The 21,739-nt window shown below is 44.8% G+C and overlaps 1 protein-coding gene across 2 annotated transcripts in view; it reads left to right on the forward strand.

Moving 5' to 3' along the window:
* LRCH2 (leucine rich repeats and calponin homology domain containing 2) overlaps window positions 1-21,739 on the forward strand; it is a 927,979-nt gene that overhangs the window by 690,677 nt on the left and 215,563 nt on the right. For both annotated transcript variants that reach the window (XM_086918732.1, XM_086918733.1), the window contains 2 exons: window positions 2,458-2,574; window positions 12,281-12,325. In XM_086918732.1, coding sequence (XP_086774858.1) covers window positions 2,458-2,574; window positions 12,281-12,325 — 162 coding nt within the window. The remainder of the gene's footprint in view (window positions 1-2,457; window positions 2,575-12,280; window positions 12,326-21,739) is intronic.

A 21,739-nucleotide genomic window follows, 5' to 3' on the forward strand; every position in this document is an offset into this window, starting at 1 on the left:
TTTTGTGGTGTGTTTTTCCTGTGTTATTGATTAAAGTGTTGCACAAATACTTTAAACATTGCCTCAGAGTTAGGCCTGACTGCTCTGTGCCAAGCTACATGAGGGTTAAACGCAGGTTAATTTGGGGTTTGCTTGTGATTTCACCCTGAGGAGAATTATGGATGCTGCTTGAGAAGGGTTTCATTCCCCCCACCTCCCTTTGTTCTGTTGTCACAGATTTTGAGCTCTACTGTAAAACCGTATGTATGATGTCACATGCGTAAACTGTAAAACGGCGTGACTGCTTATAAATACCACATCCCATTACAAACAGTATTTTGTCAACTTATCAACATTTTCTAGGACTTTCAAACTAGAGAAAGGGAGTGTGTGTGTGGATTTTTATCTGAGTGTACGTAACCATTCCTAGTGAAATACGGCAGGCACCTCACCATACCCGACTTTAACCAACCATTTACCCAAAACAAAATGTATTGGGGGGGGTGTAACACCCCAAACAACCACCCGTCTCCGAAGCTACGCTCCTGATATTCATAAACGAAGGCATTGGCTACAAGATGCCATTCATTGCTGTAACACACTCCACCAGTCTAGGAGCTCTAGTGCCAATAGCATTCGGGGACTTGTAGTTTCGGTTTTCGTATTATAATTAGGTCTTTAAAATCCTTGCAGTGAAGAAACCTACGATTTCAATTTGTCCTTGCCGAATTTTGCATTTAAAACACATTGTCGTTTTGATTCAATTACTTCTGATAATTAGTTTTGTGTTAAAAAGTATTATATAAAAACAAATAATTACTTATTATTGCCTCCATTGCCTGTTCCACTCTTAATGCCCATTCAAAAAGCAATTTTTAACTGTAAACCTACATCTTTGGACACAAATGGCTAAGTTTTTGTGTTTCAGGTATCCATGTAAGGGTACCTAGAAGACATAAATGCAGATAGGAGCGTTTAAAAGCATCACATGACTGGCTCAGTAGTTCGCGGAGAGTGTTGTGACTGGCACAGCTTTACAAACACACTAGTTCTTAGTTTTTTGGTATATAGAAAAAATTGTAAATAAGCCCCTGTGCACATGAGTACTTTTAGGGGTCCAGATTCATGATTCCCTTTATAAACTGGACCCGTAGTGTCTATTGGTTGAAATGAGAAGTGTCCCCGTTTCTTGAACGTTCCCTGCCAAGATGTCGAGGGCTAAATCATGTAGCTGCCAAAGTGGCTCCATTTAACACGATACAGGTGTCCTCTTTTCCTCCACTGGGTTGTTGGGACTCAGTGCTGCTTTCCAGCCACAACCCACAATGTTTGTATTTTAAATATGTTCACAGAACGCAAACAATGATTTTGATCCAACAGCAATGACCTCCATGCAATGAAATGGAGCATGTTCAACCCAGATCTTTGACTAGGTATGCCCAGACGCGGGTCCCTTGCTCACGTTGCCACTGGAATCAAGCTAGCCTGGCTGAGGGGTATAACCCCGAAACCGGTTCCAGAATGCGGGTCCAGGGAAGACCTGCCTTCGCAGTTCGGGCTGGACTGTTCCCATGAGGCACAGGGTCAGGACTGATTTGCATATGGCTGGGTCTGAACTGGGGTGACAAAGTGAGCTTAAGGAACAATGATGGATTCAACCCAGATCGGTGACAGGGGGTGAGGGTCTGAAAAGTTTCAGTACTCCATCCATTATCTCCTTTGTGTTTGCTTTTTTCGCCCTAAGTTAGCAGGGTATTGCCAGACGTGGGTCCCTTGCTCACTTTGCCACTGGATTCAATCTAGCCTGACTGATAAGGGGTGTTACCCGGAAACCAGTCCAGGATGCATTTTTCCGGTTCAGGGAAGACCTGGCTTGGCAATTCGGGCTGGACTGTTCCCATGAGGCACAGGGTCAAGACTGATTTGCATGGCTGGGTCTGAACTCAGGTGGCGAAGTGAGCTAAAGAACGATGATGGATTCAACCCAGATCTGTGACCGACAGGTGAGTGTCTGCAAAGTTTCAGTGCTCTATCCATTATCTCCTTGTGTTTGCTCAATAACGCACACTGTTTGAAATACTGTACTACTTACCACTACACTGCAAATAGACACAAAGATACATTCTCTGTTAATTTCTGGGCTCAGTTATAGAGTCAAATAAGAGTGGTTTAATTCCTCACTAACTTTCGTACTGTCTGTTCATAAAGTGCGAGTTCACGTCATAGCAGGTGCAGAATGCACAACTGAGAAGTGTCATTTTGTGCTCACAAACTAATGCAAAAAGACCGAGATTTTGAGGGTTGGTAGAAATGCCATTTCTGTAGTGGTTGGTCGGGTTATCATTGTTTCATTATGTAATCTGAATAGGAATTTAACAGTAGCGCCAAGTTGCACGAATTCGAAATGTGAGAACTTCAGAACGTTGAATTACGAGGTCACTCCTATATCAGTGATGGAAGTGTTTTCTTTTTCTTTAGTCTTTAGAAATACGAAAGGATGAAACAGAAGAACAGCATATGACGGAAACACAGTCTTTCATTTGGCATAATGAAGAAAGAAGAAGAACCAAACAAATTAGGAAAGAGTATTTCAAGGTATTTTACACATATCTTTTCAACTGAGCAGTTGCTTTATTATGGGTCACGCCTGACAGTTTTTAGCAGTACCTGTTTATGGCCTGAAGGTGCCACTCTCTAATATGTTTTCATAGCGACATTTCCGTGCAATCCAGTAGCCCTGAGAAGATCGACCCATATCTTTGAAAATAACTAAACTAAGGTGTTTCTGCTGCATTCTTTACTAGATGGAAGATTACACGGGTCTGAACACATGAATTTGTGCTTGGGATGTGTCATTACCCTTTCATCTTGGACATCACAGAGCAGCACCATTAAGTGTTGCAAAAGATATGTATTGAGAATCACGATGCATGGTAAATTTAGCTGCTGTCGGGGGTCTGGACAGATTTCTGTATTCAAGTTAACACTTCAATCCCCACCTTGGGTATTGAAGCGCTGTGCTAATATCACAGACACGCAAAACCCTCATTTCATAGATATGCTCTGGAGAATTTAGAACCAGGATTTGTTGTGGGATGAACCTGGAGGCACAGTTGCAATAAATATACAGCGCTGATTATTCTACCGTACTTTTTAGCACACGCCGTTCTGTTTTCACAGATAACGAGTTCTGCTCTAAAACTGCATGTATAATGTCACGTGCGTAAACTGTAAAATGACGCGACTGCGTATAAATACCATGCCCCATTACCACCAGCACAAGGCAGGTGGTAACATCGCACAAACAAATGCACAACCCTACGTAGGCCAATTGTTAGCATGCAGTGCCTTGTTTCTCCCTGGAAGAACAGTTCTTCAAGAACCACATTGGAATGTGCTATGAAGTGGCACCGTTGTTACAGGTGTAGTGCCCAGAGTCAGTTTGCATTCTAGTGCTAACCCTGTAATTACACCGAACACCCACCCACCACTGATGTCACTGGTCAGGTGACACAGCTTCAATAAAAGAGGCCAAGCCCACGTGCTCTAGGCCAGTTGCACCATGTATCCAGTGTGTCCTGTGTCAGTGATTGCGAGCATGAGGGCCTAGGGCCCACAAGACTCTACAATGGCGATGAGGGCGGAGCTGTGCCCAGCGTGAAACAGCTAAAAGAAAACTTCAGGGGAAAGGGAAAGAGAGAGCTGTCTGCAGCAAAGGCACACCACACCCCCTGAGAAAGGAGCCGGCCGCCGAGAGACCCACGAGGCGCGCGACGAGCCCCAGGCCTGGATGGAAATGAGAAGTCCAAGCAGCGACAGCTACTGCCCCCTTTAATGAGGCGAGACCAGCGGAGCCCACCCACGGCCTGCCTGCAGCGTCCCCCGCCGCGCAGCGTGTATGAAGTGGGGAGGCGGGGTGAATGAATTGCAAAGTGGAGTGCCCGCAGCGTATGGAGAGCTGCCGGGCGCCAAGAACTGAAAGCGGAGCCCACCTGCGAAGACTTTGAACACTGCCCATATCAAAGACAGAGTCCCGCGCCCGCTCTTGCCCCAGCACAGCGGGAGATGGAATGCGGATCTGCAAGGAGGCCGGGAGCAGAGGCAGCGAGGCGGCCCCCCTTCGTGATCAGGAATTCACAGTACAACTGCCCTCATCGAGCCAGAGATCCCCAACGCCAGCTCTAGCCCCAGCGCAACGCTGAAAAAGAGAAAGGGGAGCGAACGCGATGTGTGTCACCCCTCCCCATGCAGCGCAGGAAGTGTGAGGCTGCGATAACGGGGGCAGAAGTGAAGAGACAGTGCGGCTAGCGGCCGGTTCGAACGGCGCCCGCAAAACCCCCCTGCAGAGCCAGAAGCGCGAAAGTACTGCCGGTGACACCACAGTGCGGCAGAGAAGCACCCCGGCGAAGACTTCAGCGTGAGCGAAGCTGCCCTGGCCAACTGGAGAGCTGCAGGCTGTTGAATGGAGGCAGCAAAAAGGCGTGTGCCCCAACCGCATTTGCACAGGCACACAAGGAGAAGAAAGAGGAAGCACCTACCAGGCTGTGAGGGCCTTTGCCCTGGAGGAAAAAGATAATAAGGACGAGCCCAGTCCACGAGAAGCCTGCACCGGCACTCCTCCACAGTAAGTGAAAGGCATTGGAAGACTCGGTGAGGAATGAGCCGAGCACAGCACAGAAAAACTAAGCACCACTGCCATCTAGTGGCCAAAGCACACTACTGCGTCCACTAAAACACAGACAAGCACAAGGCAACCCAAGAGACACAACCAAGACCAGCGTCAGTACACACAAGGGATTGTGACACTTCCACAGGAGCACAGCACAACAAAGGGCAAAGGAAACTGCGATTGAGACGTCAGCCCCAAAGAAAAGATCACAGTTCATGAGAAACTCAGCTGCAAGGGAAAAGGAAAGCACAAGATGCAGTGGCCCTGTGGAAATGGCCCTCCTGAACGAAAGGAGAGAGACTAATGGTCCCCACAGAAAGAACCACAGGCGGTTCAACCCTTACAGTTACAGCCAGTGTAACAGAACCTCAACCAGCCCAAAGCCGCAAAGCCAAAAGGTAAATTGACCACTGCAGCATAGCCCCAAGCGTACCAAAGGAAAGCGGACTCCCAGCAGAGGAAGACATGCTGGAAAGCGTTCAAAGGACAAAGCAAAGTGCAAACCAGTGCTACAGACATGCCAGTGGCACCGCACCACCACAGGACTTCAGATCACAGAGAGTGGCACTGCGCCGTGCCACGCCAGCACCACAGGATGCACACAGTAACGCCAGACTGACGCAGGAACGCCACACAGCGACAAGAAAGCCAGACCAAAGAGGCTGCACAGCAACACACCAGCGCCACCAGGACAGCATAGCACTGTGCAAGACGGCGCAAGGAGTGAAGGAACTCCGCACCAGGTGACTGCGCAACAACGCCAGGAGAAGCTGACCAAGCGCAAGAACACTGATACACCGGAACGCCACCAAACCACCACACAGCCTGAGAAGATAAAAGGCGAAGGCGCGCTCCAGAAGCGCAAGAACGCGACAGAACCTCAGAAACGCGTCAGCAGTGCAGCAACTCCTCAGAGGACACTCAAAAGCACGTAGCAAGTGCTCCCAAAGAAGTTCACAACGATCGCAACCAGCAACAAACAAAAGAAGCAAGCCCAGAAGAACGTCAACGGAGTGTGACGCAACCCTCCAAAAGTAACACTCCAGAAGCACCTAGGTCACGCCGGAAAAGAACACAGCGATGCCTAGTGGCCACAGGTCATTGCTGGAACAGTATGGCAAAACTAGGAGCACCCCTCACGGACCAACAATGGTTCTGGAACCCCACAACAGGAAGTGCAAAGCCGCATGACACGAATGCGCAGTAGTGCAGACAGCACTAGCCCAAAGCAGCAAACCACAAGGGAACACCCGAAGAGCGCACACAGATGCGCACCAAAACAATCAAACTGCGAAGAAAGAAAATGGTTGCGCAGACAACCCGCAGCATGCAAGACTCAACACAAGAGCAACCTGACCACTCAGCCTGGTCACAAAGCACAAATCCGACCAGCCAGATGGTCGCACCACAAAGCCTACCTGCTGGACATTGGCAGAAGGGACCAGCACGAGGTCCAAGAAGCTCAGCAACACGAAGCAAACCTGCGGGACATCGGCAGAAGGGACCATCACGAGGTACAAGAAGTTCAGCCAAGGTGCGGTCCGCGGTCATGGACCAACGAACTTCAACGTCACAAGTAATGGAAGCGACAGAAAGAGGAAGTGAAGGTCGCGACGCTAACCCTGGGAGTGAAGTGACAAGAAGACAGTGTCCTAGGACTAGGACAAGACCAGGAGGACACGTGCAGAGTGCGCACACTGCACAGGGAAGCCTAGCCAGAAAAGATGAAGAAGATCGGGCCAGGTTACGTCGCGAGAAGAAGGAAAGTGGCCACAGCCACTAGAAAAGAAGGAAGAAAGATCAGAGTGGCCACCGCCACTGAGAAACATGGAAAGAGAAATCAGAGTGGAACGCAGCCACTGCAAGAAGAAGCCGCCCCTGCGTAAAGAAGGAAGGTGACAGGCACTGGAACACCTGAGTGCAGTGGAAGACAAGGCCTAGCAAGAGCACTGGCAGCGCAGACCGAAGACCGCTACCTACGAGCCATCCACATGGCGATCGCAGAAGAGAGCAAGCTAGACTGTTGGCGATATCTACCTCTGGGGTTTGAACGGAAGAATGAATAGCAAGACTGCTCACTCCTCCGGAAGCTGAGGAACTGACCACCTCACAACAGCCCGTAACAACCAAGGAAGCAGAGGCCTCAAGGGACTCTGGTGGCAGCAAGTCCCGCATGGGAGACAGATCTACAGATGCGCGTCTGCAGGACCTTCGGGGATGAAAGCCTCGCGAGCAAGGAAAAGAGTCGACAACTCAACCTTCAGGTGGAGCTAGGACACAACAGTGAGGCTCGTGGATCGCCTTGCTCACGGCCCGAAGGCTATGGTAGAGCAACACGACCGAAAACACCAGTCCAGTGGAAACCTGGCTAAGAGGTCCTCCCGGACATCTTGTGGTAGAAGAAAACCGGCGAGAGGGGCATCCTAGTGAGAGGGATGTTTGCACCTACTCTCTTCACCTGCCAAGAAACACACTGAAGCCTGCCCGGAAAGATCACGAAACCAGAATGGATAAGAAAAGGCAGAAGACAGTCAACACCTATGTCATCTATCTCTCTGTCATCACCAATTGGGCGAAGTAAAAGCAGGGCTGAGAACAGCGTACAGACAGCACAGACAAAGAATTAACCCGCCGAACAACTGCGAACCTTGCCACCGAGAACTGTTAGTCCTGAATGCAAGAACTATACTCCCTGCGGCTTGCAAGCAGCCAAAGAGACCAGTTTGAAAACACAAGTCCAATGTTACATTTCTGTGTTTTCTTTCCCCCACAGATTTTTGGACTTTTTCCGTTTGGTTTAATTTTTAACCAATTTTGGGAGGGATGTAGTGCCCAGAGTCAGTTAGCATTCTAGTGCTAACCCTGTAATTACACCGAACACCCACCCACCACTGATGTCACTGGTCAGGTGACACAGCTATAATAAAAGAGGCCGAGCCCACGTGCTCTAGGCCAGTTGCACCATGTATCCAGTGTGTCCTGTGTCAGTGATTGCGAGCATGAGTGCCTAGGGCCCACAAGACTCTACAACAGGCACTCTGCTCGCAGGAGCCAGTGGTCGAAGTGGGCACCGGGATCGGCAGGGCACGGCGTGCCCCCACTTCTTTAATTTAATACAGTCCGTTCCCCTACTTTATAATTTTAGATGTGTGTCCCAGGACGGCCGAAATAGCCCGGCCGTTCGTGGCTGTTCAAGGACGGGCGGGCAGAGAAGGAAAAGGGCTGTTGTTTCCTTCTTGCCCAGAGAAATCATGGACCGTGTCCGATTCTTCTGCTCCATCGCTAGTAGCCGCCCCTCTCTTTCTCTTATTCTCTACCTTTTTGTCGTGCTCCAGGTCACTTGTTGAAAACCGTGACTTTTCCTTCCTCTGCTTTCCTTCATTCGTTCCTCTGCGAAATGGATCCAAAAAAAGAGGAAACCCATTTACTGCAAATGTCTTTTTCTGACATTTTTCTATGCAGCCTCGGGGGGAGAGAAAAAAAGATTTAAAATTTGAACAATAAATACATAAATAAAGCAAGAGAGAGTGGTCGCAAATTGGCCTGATTTGTTTTATTCACCCCCAAACACATTAGCAACACGTTACAGCGTTTGCCAATGAAGCACTACTTTTCTTTTCTCATCTTTCTTAGAACAGCATTTTTCTCCAAGTGGGAAAGTGCGCCATTCATGGAGGTACTGCAACACCTGCTTGATGAGTGGATTGGAAAACGTTTAATGTGATCCTTATCAGTTGTTTTCCCTATTTTAGTTCATAACATGTGTACTGCAGCTCTGTGTTCAGCGATGTGGTCTTTTTAAACCATACTGCCTATGTTTTGTAAGGATATAAGGAATGGACACTGAGACGGGTCCCTTCCGAGCCCTGTAGTCATGTGCCTAACTTTTCAGGCAAAAACTCTCATTGATTTCTGAATAATGAGTGTAAAAGTGTTAAGCTGTATTCCCTATGAGTGTTTGCTTTTTCCAGAATGTTTTTACTTTTTTTCAGCCAGTGTATTACTCTTGTCTAGTGTATAATTTGAATTGAATCTCATCTAGGTGTTTATAGAAGGGCACAATTTGGTTGTAGTTGAAGGCAGTGCGATTTTCTCTAAGTGGGGCAGTATGGTGTCCAGTGGTGGAGAGGAAGTGGCACTTCTTTGGTCAGAGATGCCGAATTTGGAACTAGGGAACCAGGTTCAGCCTTTACGACCAGTCCACTCTCCTGAGAGAGCACATTCCTCAGCTAAACCTTAGAAGGCCCCGCTAGACCTTAAAAGCCCTGGTGTCTTGGCATCAGTCTGTGGACCCTGGTGATGGTGCAACAGATATTCCTCCAGCTCTGCAACTCCTGGAGATGTTTGGGGAGTGCTCGGGTCTTCGGGTAAATAGGAGTAAGACGTGTGTCTTTTCGGTGGTCACAGGTTTGGATCGCCCAGTTTCTTGTCAATTTGATATACTCTGGGCTCCGCGATCCTCTAAATATTTTGGTGTCTACATTTTCAGTGATCTGGAGGACCTGCAGGAGGAGGCTATGGGGGGCCATTCAATCACTGAAGTCGTGTGTGTCTTTCTTGGCGTTCTTTCAAACTACCAATCATTGTGCGCATTGCACTTACTAAAATGATCATGCACCTTAGACTTCTCTACTTTTTTGTAAATCTTCAGTTGAAAATTCTGGGTTCCTGGGTCTGGAGACTCTAAGCACTCCTTTGTGACCTGATTTGGGATAGCAGGCGCCAGAGGGTTGCATTGGCTTCCCTCTGTTGGCACCTACTTGAGGGTGTCCTGGGAGTCCAGGACTTTCAATTGTACTTTCTAGCAGCTCAATACCATTGGATCGCGAGATGGCTTGCTGGAGTGAGTCTAACGGATCTTGTTCTGGTGAGCTGTGACCCAACCTTGGACTCCTATTGGCAACATTGTTATGCCCGGCAATCCAGATTCCATGCCTGGGTATCCTTTTGTCTCATGTCCTGAACTGATGGTCAATAAACAAAACAAAATGCCAGTACTGCACTATTCTTTGGTCCTTAATTTGATAAGCAATGAATCAAACTACTGCCTTCAAAAAATCACTTTTTCCGTTTCAGTTCAATCAAAAAACTTTATTTATGTCTATTTTATAATATTTTTTGCTCTAAATTAGGAACACTAATTATTAGGGTCGCTCTAAATTCTCTTTTTTATGAGCCCCTTTTGGAATTGAACTTCACATTCACTCTCTAAAATACATACTCTGTACACAACGTACACACTGTGTCGAAATCATACACCTGTTAGACTAGTCCTCACATCCATCCGTCCATTCTCGCATCCTCCATACACATGCCCACCCTGGGGTAGCTTCATGATACCCTTTTTCTGGTAAGGCACTCTTAATTAAATATGTCATAGATACAAAACAATACTTAGAATATAAGGCCATCAACCCAATTCAACACAATTCAAAATGTAACAACATAATAAATCAAATCTGATTGGCCTAAGCAAAACTCTGGTCTCGGCGTTTTGAATCTTCCGCAATATGAGGAATCTCCTCAGGACCAATGATTTATTATTGTAAAGTCTGAAAGAAATCTTGTGAATGTCTCTTGTATTTTGGTTGGGATGAACCTGTAGAACTACTTTGTGATGAACTTCTCAATTGTGTATCAGCAATTTTCTGTGTATGTTCAATATTACCATCCAATATTACATTGTTTCTGTAGCACAGGTATATGCAGTCAATCCAAACCTGGCTCGTTTGGAGCAGCTCCGAATTTAGAAACGCCGGGTAGAAAATCCCAGATAGCAGCGCTGGCGAGTCGCAGAGCTTATAGCCTTATCATCGTTAGGAATCCTGGTGACGTAGGCTGCGGCTCACTGGTACGGTGTCCCACTGGTGTAACGAAACTTGAGGGGGGCCCCTTGCAAGGTACGTGGAGGGGCACCCTCTGGTTAGATCAGGAGCTCTAGAGCAAGAGTATTGTGCTGAGGGGGCCCCTGGAGCTTGGGGCCCCCCGCACTACGGGGGCTGCGGGTGCCTGTGTTACGCCACTGCAGTGTCCCCTTACACTCCTGAACTCCCATTGGTGGGACTTCCTCATGGCGAGCATTTGTCTTTCTTTAGTTCAAGGCAGATGCACTCCTGGGGGTTGGGGGAGGTAGGGTTGGTGACCCTAGGACACTGTTTCCAAATGAATGCTTTAATTCCCTTCCGTGAACTGGTGGAACAGTCAGGCCTGCCAGTGGGACAGTTCATTACTTAAGAAGCCCTTACTCGTGCTATATGGGATAAGTGGAGGGAACGTGAAAGTGGAACCTCCAACGCATGTGGGCCTTTAGTTACTTCTGACCATGGGATCAGGGTCTCATTTGGTCTTGTGGTTCTATAAGGCCCGAAAAGGAATGGTAACAAAACCTTTGGCTGCTCTCCGGTTTGTTGGTCAGCTCATTTGGGGAGGGATATGACAGACACTAGATGGGGAGGGTACTTGCTTATCTACAGAAGGTTTCTCGCAACGCACATCTTAAATACATTCAATTTAATGACATCTTACTCCTCACAGGATCCAGTCAATATTTGGCGGGGTGCCAAACGGTTGACCTCGTTGCACAACTTTAGGAGCAGAATTTGGACACATGACATGGGTTGTCCGGGACCTGTAGGGTTCGGGGGCGGGATGTAATTTTGCTTCTTAATAAGACCCTGTGTAGATCGATAACTAATACACCTGTTGTTGGTTTACATGCTCTTTTCTGTAGGCCAGGCCCCAAGAAGGTGGGAAATAGATTTATGGACTTGGCCCTGTCTTTGCAAGGTGGCGTGTGGCAATTGCCTGGTAATCACCCAGGGGACCTAGTACAGTGACATGGGTGTCTAATTTTAGTCCCTGGGCACGGGCTGAGAGAAGGGCACTTCAGAGGGAGGAAGCTAGGGGCGTACATCGCAGACCTATTTCTCTTCTCTAGAGGGAAGTGGTTGATGAATGGGATCCTCTCGGGATGAGGAAACAGTTGACATTCAGGAAGGGTAGGCTGTGTGGTGGAGTCCTCTTGGGTGGCATGTAGATACTGCTGCAGATAGAATGGATTGCCTACCCCTGCTTCCCCAACCCCGCAGCAGTTGATGCTTTCCCGACATCCAATAATAAGCCTTAGACAAGCATGGACACAGTTGATGTTTATATTTTATGTACATTTTAAATGTCTATTAATATTACCTTATGGCATTTAGAGCTCCTGAAATAACCCCATCCCTGGCATGTTTTCATAGTCGGAGAACACTCATTAGAAGGGAAAAAAACAATAGATAATGAACTTGGTGAGATAAAAAAAAACATGCATTAACTATCTTCATTGTGGATAAATGATGCCTGAAAAAACTGTCTGAAATTTGATATGAACATCAAGGCATATGAGTTTTTAAAATTGAGTCTTTTTTTGAAGCAAAGAATCGAGTTTTATTGGAATAGGGAACCACAGTATTTCTGAAGTATGGTGTTACAGGGAAGAAAGTCGTCGGTATAAGATTCCTGGGAGTTAGGCACTCTAATTTGAGAACAAACCCGTCGGAAGCGAGATTCTCCATCCTAAATTTGGATAGATTTTACACGATTTGGAAGACTGTAAAAAATGTTAACCATAATTTTTTATTTTTTTTCCAGTACAAATCTGCTAGAAAGAGTACAAATGGAAATGAAAATGATGAGGTAAGATTTCCTGTATGAAAGGTTCAGCTGTGTTCACAAACATTATTATAATGGCAGCATTTTTTCTTCAAGGAAATATAGTAATATGGATCGGTAATTTTCTTCGGCTCTTGTTATAGTCATCAGAGGATGAACACTTTATTCTTTAGAATGAAGTTCTAGTACGAAGAATGCTGCCACCACTAGGTAGTTAATGAGCGCTCGAAATGCAAATTACTTTTCCTTTTCCTGGACCATTAAACCTCCTTGCTCAGCTTATACAGAATGCCTCCCGTGAGCTTCCTGTCAGCACCTCCGACGGCTAACATATTGCTTTGTGGATGTCTATGATTTTGCTTTTCTCAAATGTTTCCTTATTCAAAGCCAGTAATGCATAGGTCTTTTCATTGTTAAATAATAATTGAAGCGAATCGGGATATTGCAGCCATGTGAGCGCTATAATAATGAATATAACAGTAAAGATCTAGGAAACAAAGACCCCCCCCCCCCCGCCCTCTGAGCCTAACCAAAAGAAAGGAAAACGCCTATGTGTGAAAGTATACCATTTTAGTTTAAAAGGCATGTGGATTTTGTTCCTCTTTATGCTTCTTGGCTCGGAGGTACACAGGAAAAAAAACAATTGTCAGTGTGGATCAACCTATTTGCACCAAAAATTCCATATCTTAAATGGTACCCAAACTTCATGGACACTGAGGCTTGTTAAGAACACACAGTGCCAGATATACTAAGAGATCTCTCAGAGCAGGGGGATGAGTGGTAGGCACTCTGTAAAAGCGCATGAATGTTTGGCGGCCGTCTGCATTACAGCCTGGGTGGAGAACATTCCCAGGCTCCCAGTCCCCATCTCCATGCTGAACCACGGCACTCAGACCAGTCACAACGTTGCAGCAACGTTGTGATTAGCCTAGGGGAGCCTGGCTGCTTCCTGTTCCGGCCGGGAGATATGTGGAGGAGAGACGGAGGAGTAACGTGGCAAGGAGAATTTTTTATTTTACCCCCCTGCCCTCTGCCTCACCACCCCAGATCCGTGCCGGCTGCCGCTGGCCAGGGATCGCAGAAAGAGCTTCCTAATGAATATTAGTAGGCTTTTTGTGACCCCCCCTGTGTTTGGATGCAGCAGTGTTTACATTCCCAAATGAGAATAGATTTTTTCCAATGTAGCTTGACTTCCTCGAAGGAAAAGATGCTGCTTCAAAAAAGGACGTTTCCTGTTGTGAAAACATGCGAGAAAGCAGGCAATGGTCCCCTGGACTACTTGCTTTTGCACCTGAGGTTGCCTCCATAATTCCAGAATGTATTTATTTATTGAAAGAGTTTTATATACCACTGGCTAGACCCGAAGGTATCAGAGCGCTTTACATAAGGTTCCACAAAGTTGCAACAATTACATCTGTTACAAATTACATAATATACCAATGAAAACAATTAGGCAGCTTAGAGGACGAGGTTCATGGAGTGAAGAAAGGTAAGGGGGTAGGGAAAAAGAGTAGGGGGAGATACATAGGAGAGATGAAGGAAACGTCTGTCCTAGGACCAGCTGAGTAGGTCAGGGCCGAGGGGGAAGTCCATAGCCCATCTCCTCAATAGCTATCAGGTAGCTCCACCGTGCATCAGCCAAATAGCTAAGTCTTCACGGAAAAACATCAAAGAAGACGAAAAGAAAGGAGAAGGGGGGGGAGGGGGTTGTAGGGGTGGGAGGTGGGCATGACGGAGAGACTAAGGAAAGTCTGCCCAAAGTCCGCCTGGGTAGGTGACGCCCGAGGGGGAGTCCATAGCCCATCTCCTCAATAGCTATCAGGTAGCTCCACCGGTCATTGGTCAAATAGCTAAGTCTCCATGGTCACAGGAAAGATCCCAATGTAAAGGTCCAGAAGGGTGAGCAGTATTAAGGTCAGGAGAGGGCTGTGATCAAGATCTAAGTCGTAGGCCAGTTATAATGTCCAGGAGTAGTAGAGCATTATGGAGCAACCCATTGAGGCGGCCATCTTGAGGTCAGGCACGGAGATTGTGTCCTTGATGTATGAAATAAATCAGTCTGTCCCCCATAATCTCAGTAACTCGAAATGGAAAGGGGATGTGAGCTATGCAGTGGTGCGGCAAGAGGACAGGGCCCGTGTTTGCGTGTTTTAAAAGAGGGCGAGAGTGTCACTCTCCCTTCAGCCGCAACCGTAACTCAGAGGCAGTGAGGGCAAGTGAGTAGAAGAGAAGAGAAGAGGTCACAGTAGGACCCTTTCCTCTTTGCAAATCAGTGACTAATTATTTTTAGGAGTTGGTAATTGGTCACTGGCATGTGACCGGAATTGTGATTGCAAACCATTTGCATATCCCATGCTGAATACCAATTTGGAAGAATGTCTTTTCCACAACCCCACCAATTTGGAATTTGGTATAGATTGCAAAATCCATTTTACAACCCTAAAAAAGTTTCCCAACTTCTAAAATGTATTTTTACAGTAGAAAAATGCAATTTGAAAATGCACTTTGTCACAAAACCAATGAATTTGCGAATCTCAGAGATTGCCAATGCAAAATATCTTCGTGCATCTGGCCTATTGTTCCTTATCAGCAATGCCTTTTATAAACTAAAAATGTTTCTAGATCAAGTCCAGAAATGTGTTTTTTAGCTGAAGGGCTGTGCGATGGGGAATAATTTTATATATCAACGAAAATAAAACTGAAAAAAGAACCTATCTGTGTGATCCTTGTGCACACAACTCTAATTTGGCTAAAGCCCATCTTGGCAAATGTTGCCTCAAAATCACCAAGTGTAAAATATTAATTTTATTTCGCTTTCAAACTCCATAATTTTTACTTAAATGCAAACGTAATAATAAACAGTTAATCATCTTTAGAAATGTATATTTTACTAACATCATGAACCTCTCAAAACACCTTGGTCTTCAACACTGAAACCTCTGATAATCACCAGGTGTATTAACCTACTATGTTGTCTAACAGTATCACGTTTTCCCCTTAGTTTAAACTACATGAACATATATCCTTATAGAAGAACCATTTGAGCATAACTAGAACAGCACATCAATTTAATATCAATACAGTAACTTTGGCTACAAACTTTATAGCCTAACTTGTGATTGAATAAATACATACAAGCATTGGCAAAGCCAATAAATCTGACCTTGGCAAGCCGGTACAAGGATTTTATATTTTTTATTTGAAGCACGTGCCATAAAAAGAAAAAAAAAGAAAATACGCTGCCAGCTAACTATGGTTGCTGCAGTTGGGAGCAGCCTGTGTGGGCCTGCAACTGCCAAAGTTGTGGTCAGCCCATGCAGTGCTACAATTGCTGAATGTGTGACTATCCTGAGCAGGGGAGCATCAGCTGAATTTGTGACTAACCCACAGTGATTTAAGAGGGTCGGTGTGGTAGGGGGGCTGAATCTGACAAGTGTCACCAGGCCTTGTTGAGGGCTTCGTAATGGACATTTGTCCCATCGCCAGACCAAGAGGCAGAGACCCAGACGCTTGCTGTCGACTCAGGCAGTACTCTGCTGTATCAGGACTGCTATGAGATGCAAGCTAGAAGCAGCTGCAGCCCATCGCCCAAGGCGGGAGACATTATTTAGGATATGGTCAGCTGGTGTACCGACACTCATCATCATGTACAGGCGGGCCCCACATTAACAGGCATGCCTAGACCTATGAGAGCTGATTCCAGCCCTGAACTGGTAAGAGATTAGCAACACAGTGCCCATACTGTTGCCAGAATAACGTTATGCCTGCTATCATGTAGTGTTAGTCGTGATACACCAGTGTACTCCAACAGCCTCTTAATTATGATGATATGGATTGTTGATAGTTTTGAAGGCGTCTGAAAAATTGAGAAGGCATGAAGACTAGTGTTACCTTTCTCAGTCATGGATTGTTCCTTCTCCACTATTTTGTATTGTTGCTGTATCTGTGCTATAGCCTTTGTAGAATCCTAACTGATGGGGAAGAGTAGTCGTTTCTCATCGACAATTGCAGTATGTTGATCAGCAATACATTTCTCAATAATTTTATCCAGGCAAAATAGATTGGTGACTGATATTCTTCTGATATTGGATTAAAATTTGTTGAGGTGTTAGTAGAAATTTGGAGATATTCATTTGCAGGTGGAGATTGAAACCTTGAAACGTGTTACATTATTTAGTCTTGAAAATTGTCTAAAATTTAACTTTACTTGAGATGAAAAAAGGTCATTTGGTGTTCTTGTGTTCATTTTAATGATTTGTTTTTAAAAAATGATTTCATTTTATAAAGAGAGTTATATTGGCTCTTGGTTTAGGAAGAGTGGATTTATATTTGGCTGCCCAAAACACCATCCAAGTAAGTATACTTCAACAAGAACATCATAGGAGAGGAGGAACGAAACAACCCTGTGTCGTTAAAAACTGTCTCAAATTTACCACAAACAGTGAACACCCCACAGCAGTGGAAGAAATGGTAAAAAGTCTGGTTTTCTCTAGAAAATGTGGAAACTTGAAAGAAAATCAAAACTGGCAAATTTGCCCAGAAACAAAAATTAAAACCTATTTAAAGAAATAAACTCTAATGGAAATATATTAAAAATAATAATTTGGGAAGCAAAACGTGCACAAAAAAAGACAGTGGGCATTCCTACACAAAACCACTCTGTCTCTGAACTCGAGAGAATTTTGGGTCCTTGCCAACTAGATTTCAAATTGCCGTGGTATTCCGGCCATTTATGATGTAAATGCTCTAAAATGGTGTTCAATTGTTAAATAATTATATGTGTCGGACGAGCCCAAAAGGAAAATAGAATTGAAATTTATAAATCTTCAGAAGCTGCTGGGAATAATGGGGGTTGACCTACACAACTTCTTTCAGGCAATTTTAACTGCCCTGGAGATATAAAGGATGCCTCTCCAATTTAGCAGAGGAGGAACTCATGCAGTTAAGCATAGCAGGGAAGGTGCAGCAACAGGCCAAACGCAGTACCAGCAGCAGTTTCTAAGATGCAACCAAGTTACTGGCTTAGTGGTTTTTCAGTACTTGTTCGAGAGCTGCTGCAATTCTGGCAAAATACGAATCTATTGGCAAGGATCATATTTGCATCCGATCCACAAAATGGCAACAAACAAGAACCTGCAACTACGTATAGATTCACATTCTGGAGATAGACTCAAAATATTTCTAGAGAAATGTACAACAGAAAACGCCTTGCTCCCCTGGTTATTTATTTATTTATTTATTTAAAGTTTTGCATAGCGCGAACAAGACCCTTGGGTATCAGAGCGCTTCACATGACAATAGAAAATGAAACTACAGAGGAGAAGTTCCATAGGTGTCCTTCTTCTCATGCTATATAGAAGGAGGGTAACGAGGAGTAAAAAAGGTAATGTACAATACAGAAACATAGTGGGATACAAAGAACTGAGGTAGGATTGGTAATAAATATATTCTCCTGTATAATAATGTTTTAAAGACTTTTCATAGTTTCTTGTGTTTATCGGGTCCAGGAATAGTATCATGTCGACCGCTAGTAACCTTATAGATTTGGCCGTTTCCTAGTTTCTTCCCGACTGTTGTAGAGAAGTCCTCTCTAATTCGGGCTTGGATGATGACCTGATTATTTATGGTAGGAACTTGCTCATGAGGAAGATCTTTGCTTCCCTCTTAAGTGTTGCGGTGTTCGGAATTTTTTTAATGTTCGGAGGGATAGAGTTCCAAATTCTGGGGGCCGCTCCGGAAAAAGCTCTGTCGTAGGTTTTCTTTTTCTTGAAGATGGCTGGTCTCAGCCTCAGCTCCTTGGTCTTCCTGGCCGGTCTGTTTCTACTCGATATTTCAATTTTCTGAGCTAGGTATTTTGGTGTGTTGTGATGAATCGCCTTGTGTGTAATGCATGCCATTTTTAACTGAATTCGAGCTTCGTAGGGTAGCCAATTTAAGGATTTCAGGTGCGGGGATATATGGTCAAATTTCCTTGTTCCTGAGATCAGTCTTGCTGCTGTGTTGAGGCAAGCTTTTAGCGGTGCTGTGGAGATTTTTGGTAAGCCTGCTAATGTAGTGCATCCATATTCGATCCTCGAGATAACCAGAGATTGAACTGCAAGTTTTAGATCCGTCTCCATTAAAAATGCTTTCATTATCTTAAATAGTTCAGATGAAAGCGGGCATTTTTTGCCATTGCTTTGATGTTCGCTTTCATATCTAGATTCTCATCCAGTATGATTCCCAGTGATTTCGCCAAATCGACTAGCGTGGGCGTGCAATTTAATGCTGTGATAGTTTTCGTCCATTCCTTAATTTCTGATTGGTTCTTTTGTGGAGAGATGAGTAAGAATTCAGTTTTTTGTGCGTTTAGCTTCAGATGATTGGTTGTTAGCCAATTTAATGTCATTTTGAGGGTGTAGTTCATTAAGATGATGTCTTCCCTGTTCTCGATCTTGATGTAGATCTGCGTGTCATCCGCATACATGTGGTAAGATATTTTGGAATTTCGCAGAATTTCTGTGAGGGGTTCGATGTACAAATTAAACAGTGATGGAGATCGTGTGGATCCTTGAGGTACTCCTATTGTGTTTGGACATGCAGGTGAGAGAGATTGGGTAACCAGGAATCTCCGACTTCTATTATGTAGGAAGGACTCAAACCATTTCAGTACCTTGCCAGATATTCCCATCCTGTCCTGTAGTCTGTTCAGCAATTTTCCGTGGTTGACTGTATCAAATGCTGAAGATAATTCGAGGAGGATGAGGAGACAAGATCGGTTTTGATCTAGGGCTTGGAGTGCATCATCGACTATGTGTAGGATTGCTGTTTCAGTACTGTGACCTGTTCTGAATCCTGATTGGCAGTCATCTAATAAAGAGTAATTGTCGATACTTTGGCCAGTAGTGGAATGTTGGTCACCGGACGATAGTTGTTTGGGTCTGTTGGGTCCGCTGTAGGTTTTTTGATGATTGGTACTACTTGACCAGTTTTAAGGCATTCTGGAAGGATCCCCTGGAAAAGAGAGACGTTTACGATTTCTGTCCAAATAGGGATCACGATATGGTTGATTTCTTTTAGGCATTTTGCCGGAAGTGGGTCATTTTAGTGGTTGTTGGGTTTGATGTCCGCTAACGTTTTGGTAATGTCGTATTGATTCAATAATTTGAAGGTGTCCCAATGTGCTTTGTTTTTTATCTCCCCTTTCCCGTCTTTTGGAGTAGTGAAGTTGAGTGCTTGTGTGCGGTCGATAGGGTTGTCTGCTGCCATCTTAAGTTCATTTTCCAGCTTGTGGGCTTTGTCTATGAAAAAGTTGGAAAATTCTTCGCAGCTTATTTGCGTTTTAACTACTTCTTGGGCAGATTTGGCTTGCTTATTTGATTGTTGTTTGATGATCTCAAACAGTTTCCGTGGTCTGTGTTTGGCATTTTGTAGTTCATTTCTAATAAAGTCCATTTTTGCGTTGAGGATCTTTTTGTTGTACTCTTTTCTGAGTCTTCTGAGGGATTTCAGCTCCGGGGATGACGGGTGTTGTCTCCATTTTCTTTCCGCACATCTTAGTTTTCGTCTATCTTCGTTCAAAGATCCATTGAACCATGGGTTTTTATCCTTCTCAGTTACTCTTTTCAACTTTAGAGGCATGGTGGAGTTGACAATTTTCGTTACAGAGGTGGTGTAATGGTTCGTGAGCTCATCCACATTTTGCACGTTGAGAGGTAAGTTTAGTTCTTTCTTGCATCTTTCGGTTAGAAGTTCCATGTTCGAGTCTCTGGTATTACGTATCCATCTTTTGGTTTTGATTGGTTGGATGGTTTGTGTCTTCATCCATGTAGGTATCATGAAGGATATGGCATAGTGGTCCGACCAATAGCATGGCTCTATTGCGAGACTTGAGATATTTTCCTTTCTAGATATTATCCAGTCCAGTGTTGCTCCCTTGGAATGTGTTGGTTGTAGGCATGCCTGGGATAGATTTAGATCGGTTAAGAAGTCTTTCAGGATGTTGACCTGTTTGTCGTTGTTGTCGTTCCAGTGTAGATTAAAATCACCTAAAAATATGTTGTTTGCGTCTGAGTTAGTGTATGCCGTGATTATCTCCATTAGTTGCTCGATGAATGTCACATTGTTGTTGTTTCCCGGTGGGTGGTATAGTGCATGTAGACCCTGTAAAGGGTCGGCTTGAATTTGGCTAACTTCTATGTCTGATCTGTGTATGCAGGCTATACCACCTCCTATCTTCTTTTGCCTGTCAAGTATCACAATGTTGTAGCGGGGGGGTACCAGAAGGTCCAAGATTGGGGACGACGATTCAGATAGCCATGTTTCCGTGAGGATTGTTATGTCTATCTCCTGGTTAATAATGATGTCAGCTATGTCAGATGCATGTTTAGCTGCGGATCGACAGTTCAGCAGTAGGCATTTGAGGGATTTTTCTGTTGTACATGAGTTGATATTGTGCGGTTCGGTGATCAGATGGACTTTTTGCAGGTTGTTAGGATTAGGTTTCTTTCTGTTCCGTTTTGGCATTCTATTGGCATCTATCGGCACTCTTTTGATTTCCTCCCCTCTACTGTTCTCCTTAGACTCATATTCGTATACTAAGGCTTGAGTCTCTTCTTCGGTTAGGAAGTTCTGGATCCTATTTGGTCTGTTTTGTCTTCCTGAAATTGGCATAAGCATCTTTTTGCCCTTACCTAGAGATGTATGTAATAGTTTTTGGATGTGTTCGATTTCTGTGTGGGTGTTTCCTGTGATGTCCCGAAGACTTTCTATTCCTATGAGGGCGCTTCGTAAATCCCGTGTGAGATTGTTCATTTGTGTTTGGATCTCTGTGATCTTTCTTCTCATGAACCCGGGTGACGTATTGGGAATGGTCCTCTGCCCATTTAGAGGTTTGCGTTTTCTGTTCCCCAGTTTAAGTTTAGTGTTTTTCATCTGGGTCTTGTTCTGCTTGCCCGTGTGACGGTTGATTATATTACTATTGTTTGGCTTGTTTAAGTCTCTATCTTTGTTTTGTGTTCCTGAGGTATTGATTGAGGAGTCTAACGCTGTAGGAGAGCTTAGTGTAGATAATTTTAGTGGTATAGAATGGGCGGTTCTTTCCGGGTTAGCTATTTCCAGCTTTTCTTTTTGTAATTTGTTCCTATAAGATGTTCTGGCACTGATGTGCGGCTTCATTTCTTCCAAGTGGTGATTATCTGTACCCTTGTACTCGTGATGTGTATGCATTTCCTTTCTCTGATTAATGTTCTCAAATGTTGTTGGGTCTCATGCTTCGCAGATGTCTTTTTGTAGCGGTGGGTGGTCTGATTCTGTAAGTAAGCTGTCTAAGGTTGCATCATCTCTCAGAGTAGGCTCTCTGTTGCTACGGGCATTTTGTTTTCTCTCTGTGTTATTCCATATCAACGGTATTTCTATTCTGATTGTGTTTTCTAGTTGTGTGGGGTGTTCTGGTTCCCT

The sequence above is a fragment of the Lissotriton vulgaris genome, chromosome 4_1, assembly GCF_964263255.1.
Source record: "Lissotriton vulgaris chromosome 4_1, aLisVul1.2, whole genome shotgun sequence".
Lineage (NCBI taxonomy): Eukaryota > Metazoa > Chordata > Amphibia > Caudata > Salamandridae > Lissotriton > Lissotriton vulgaris.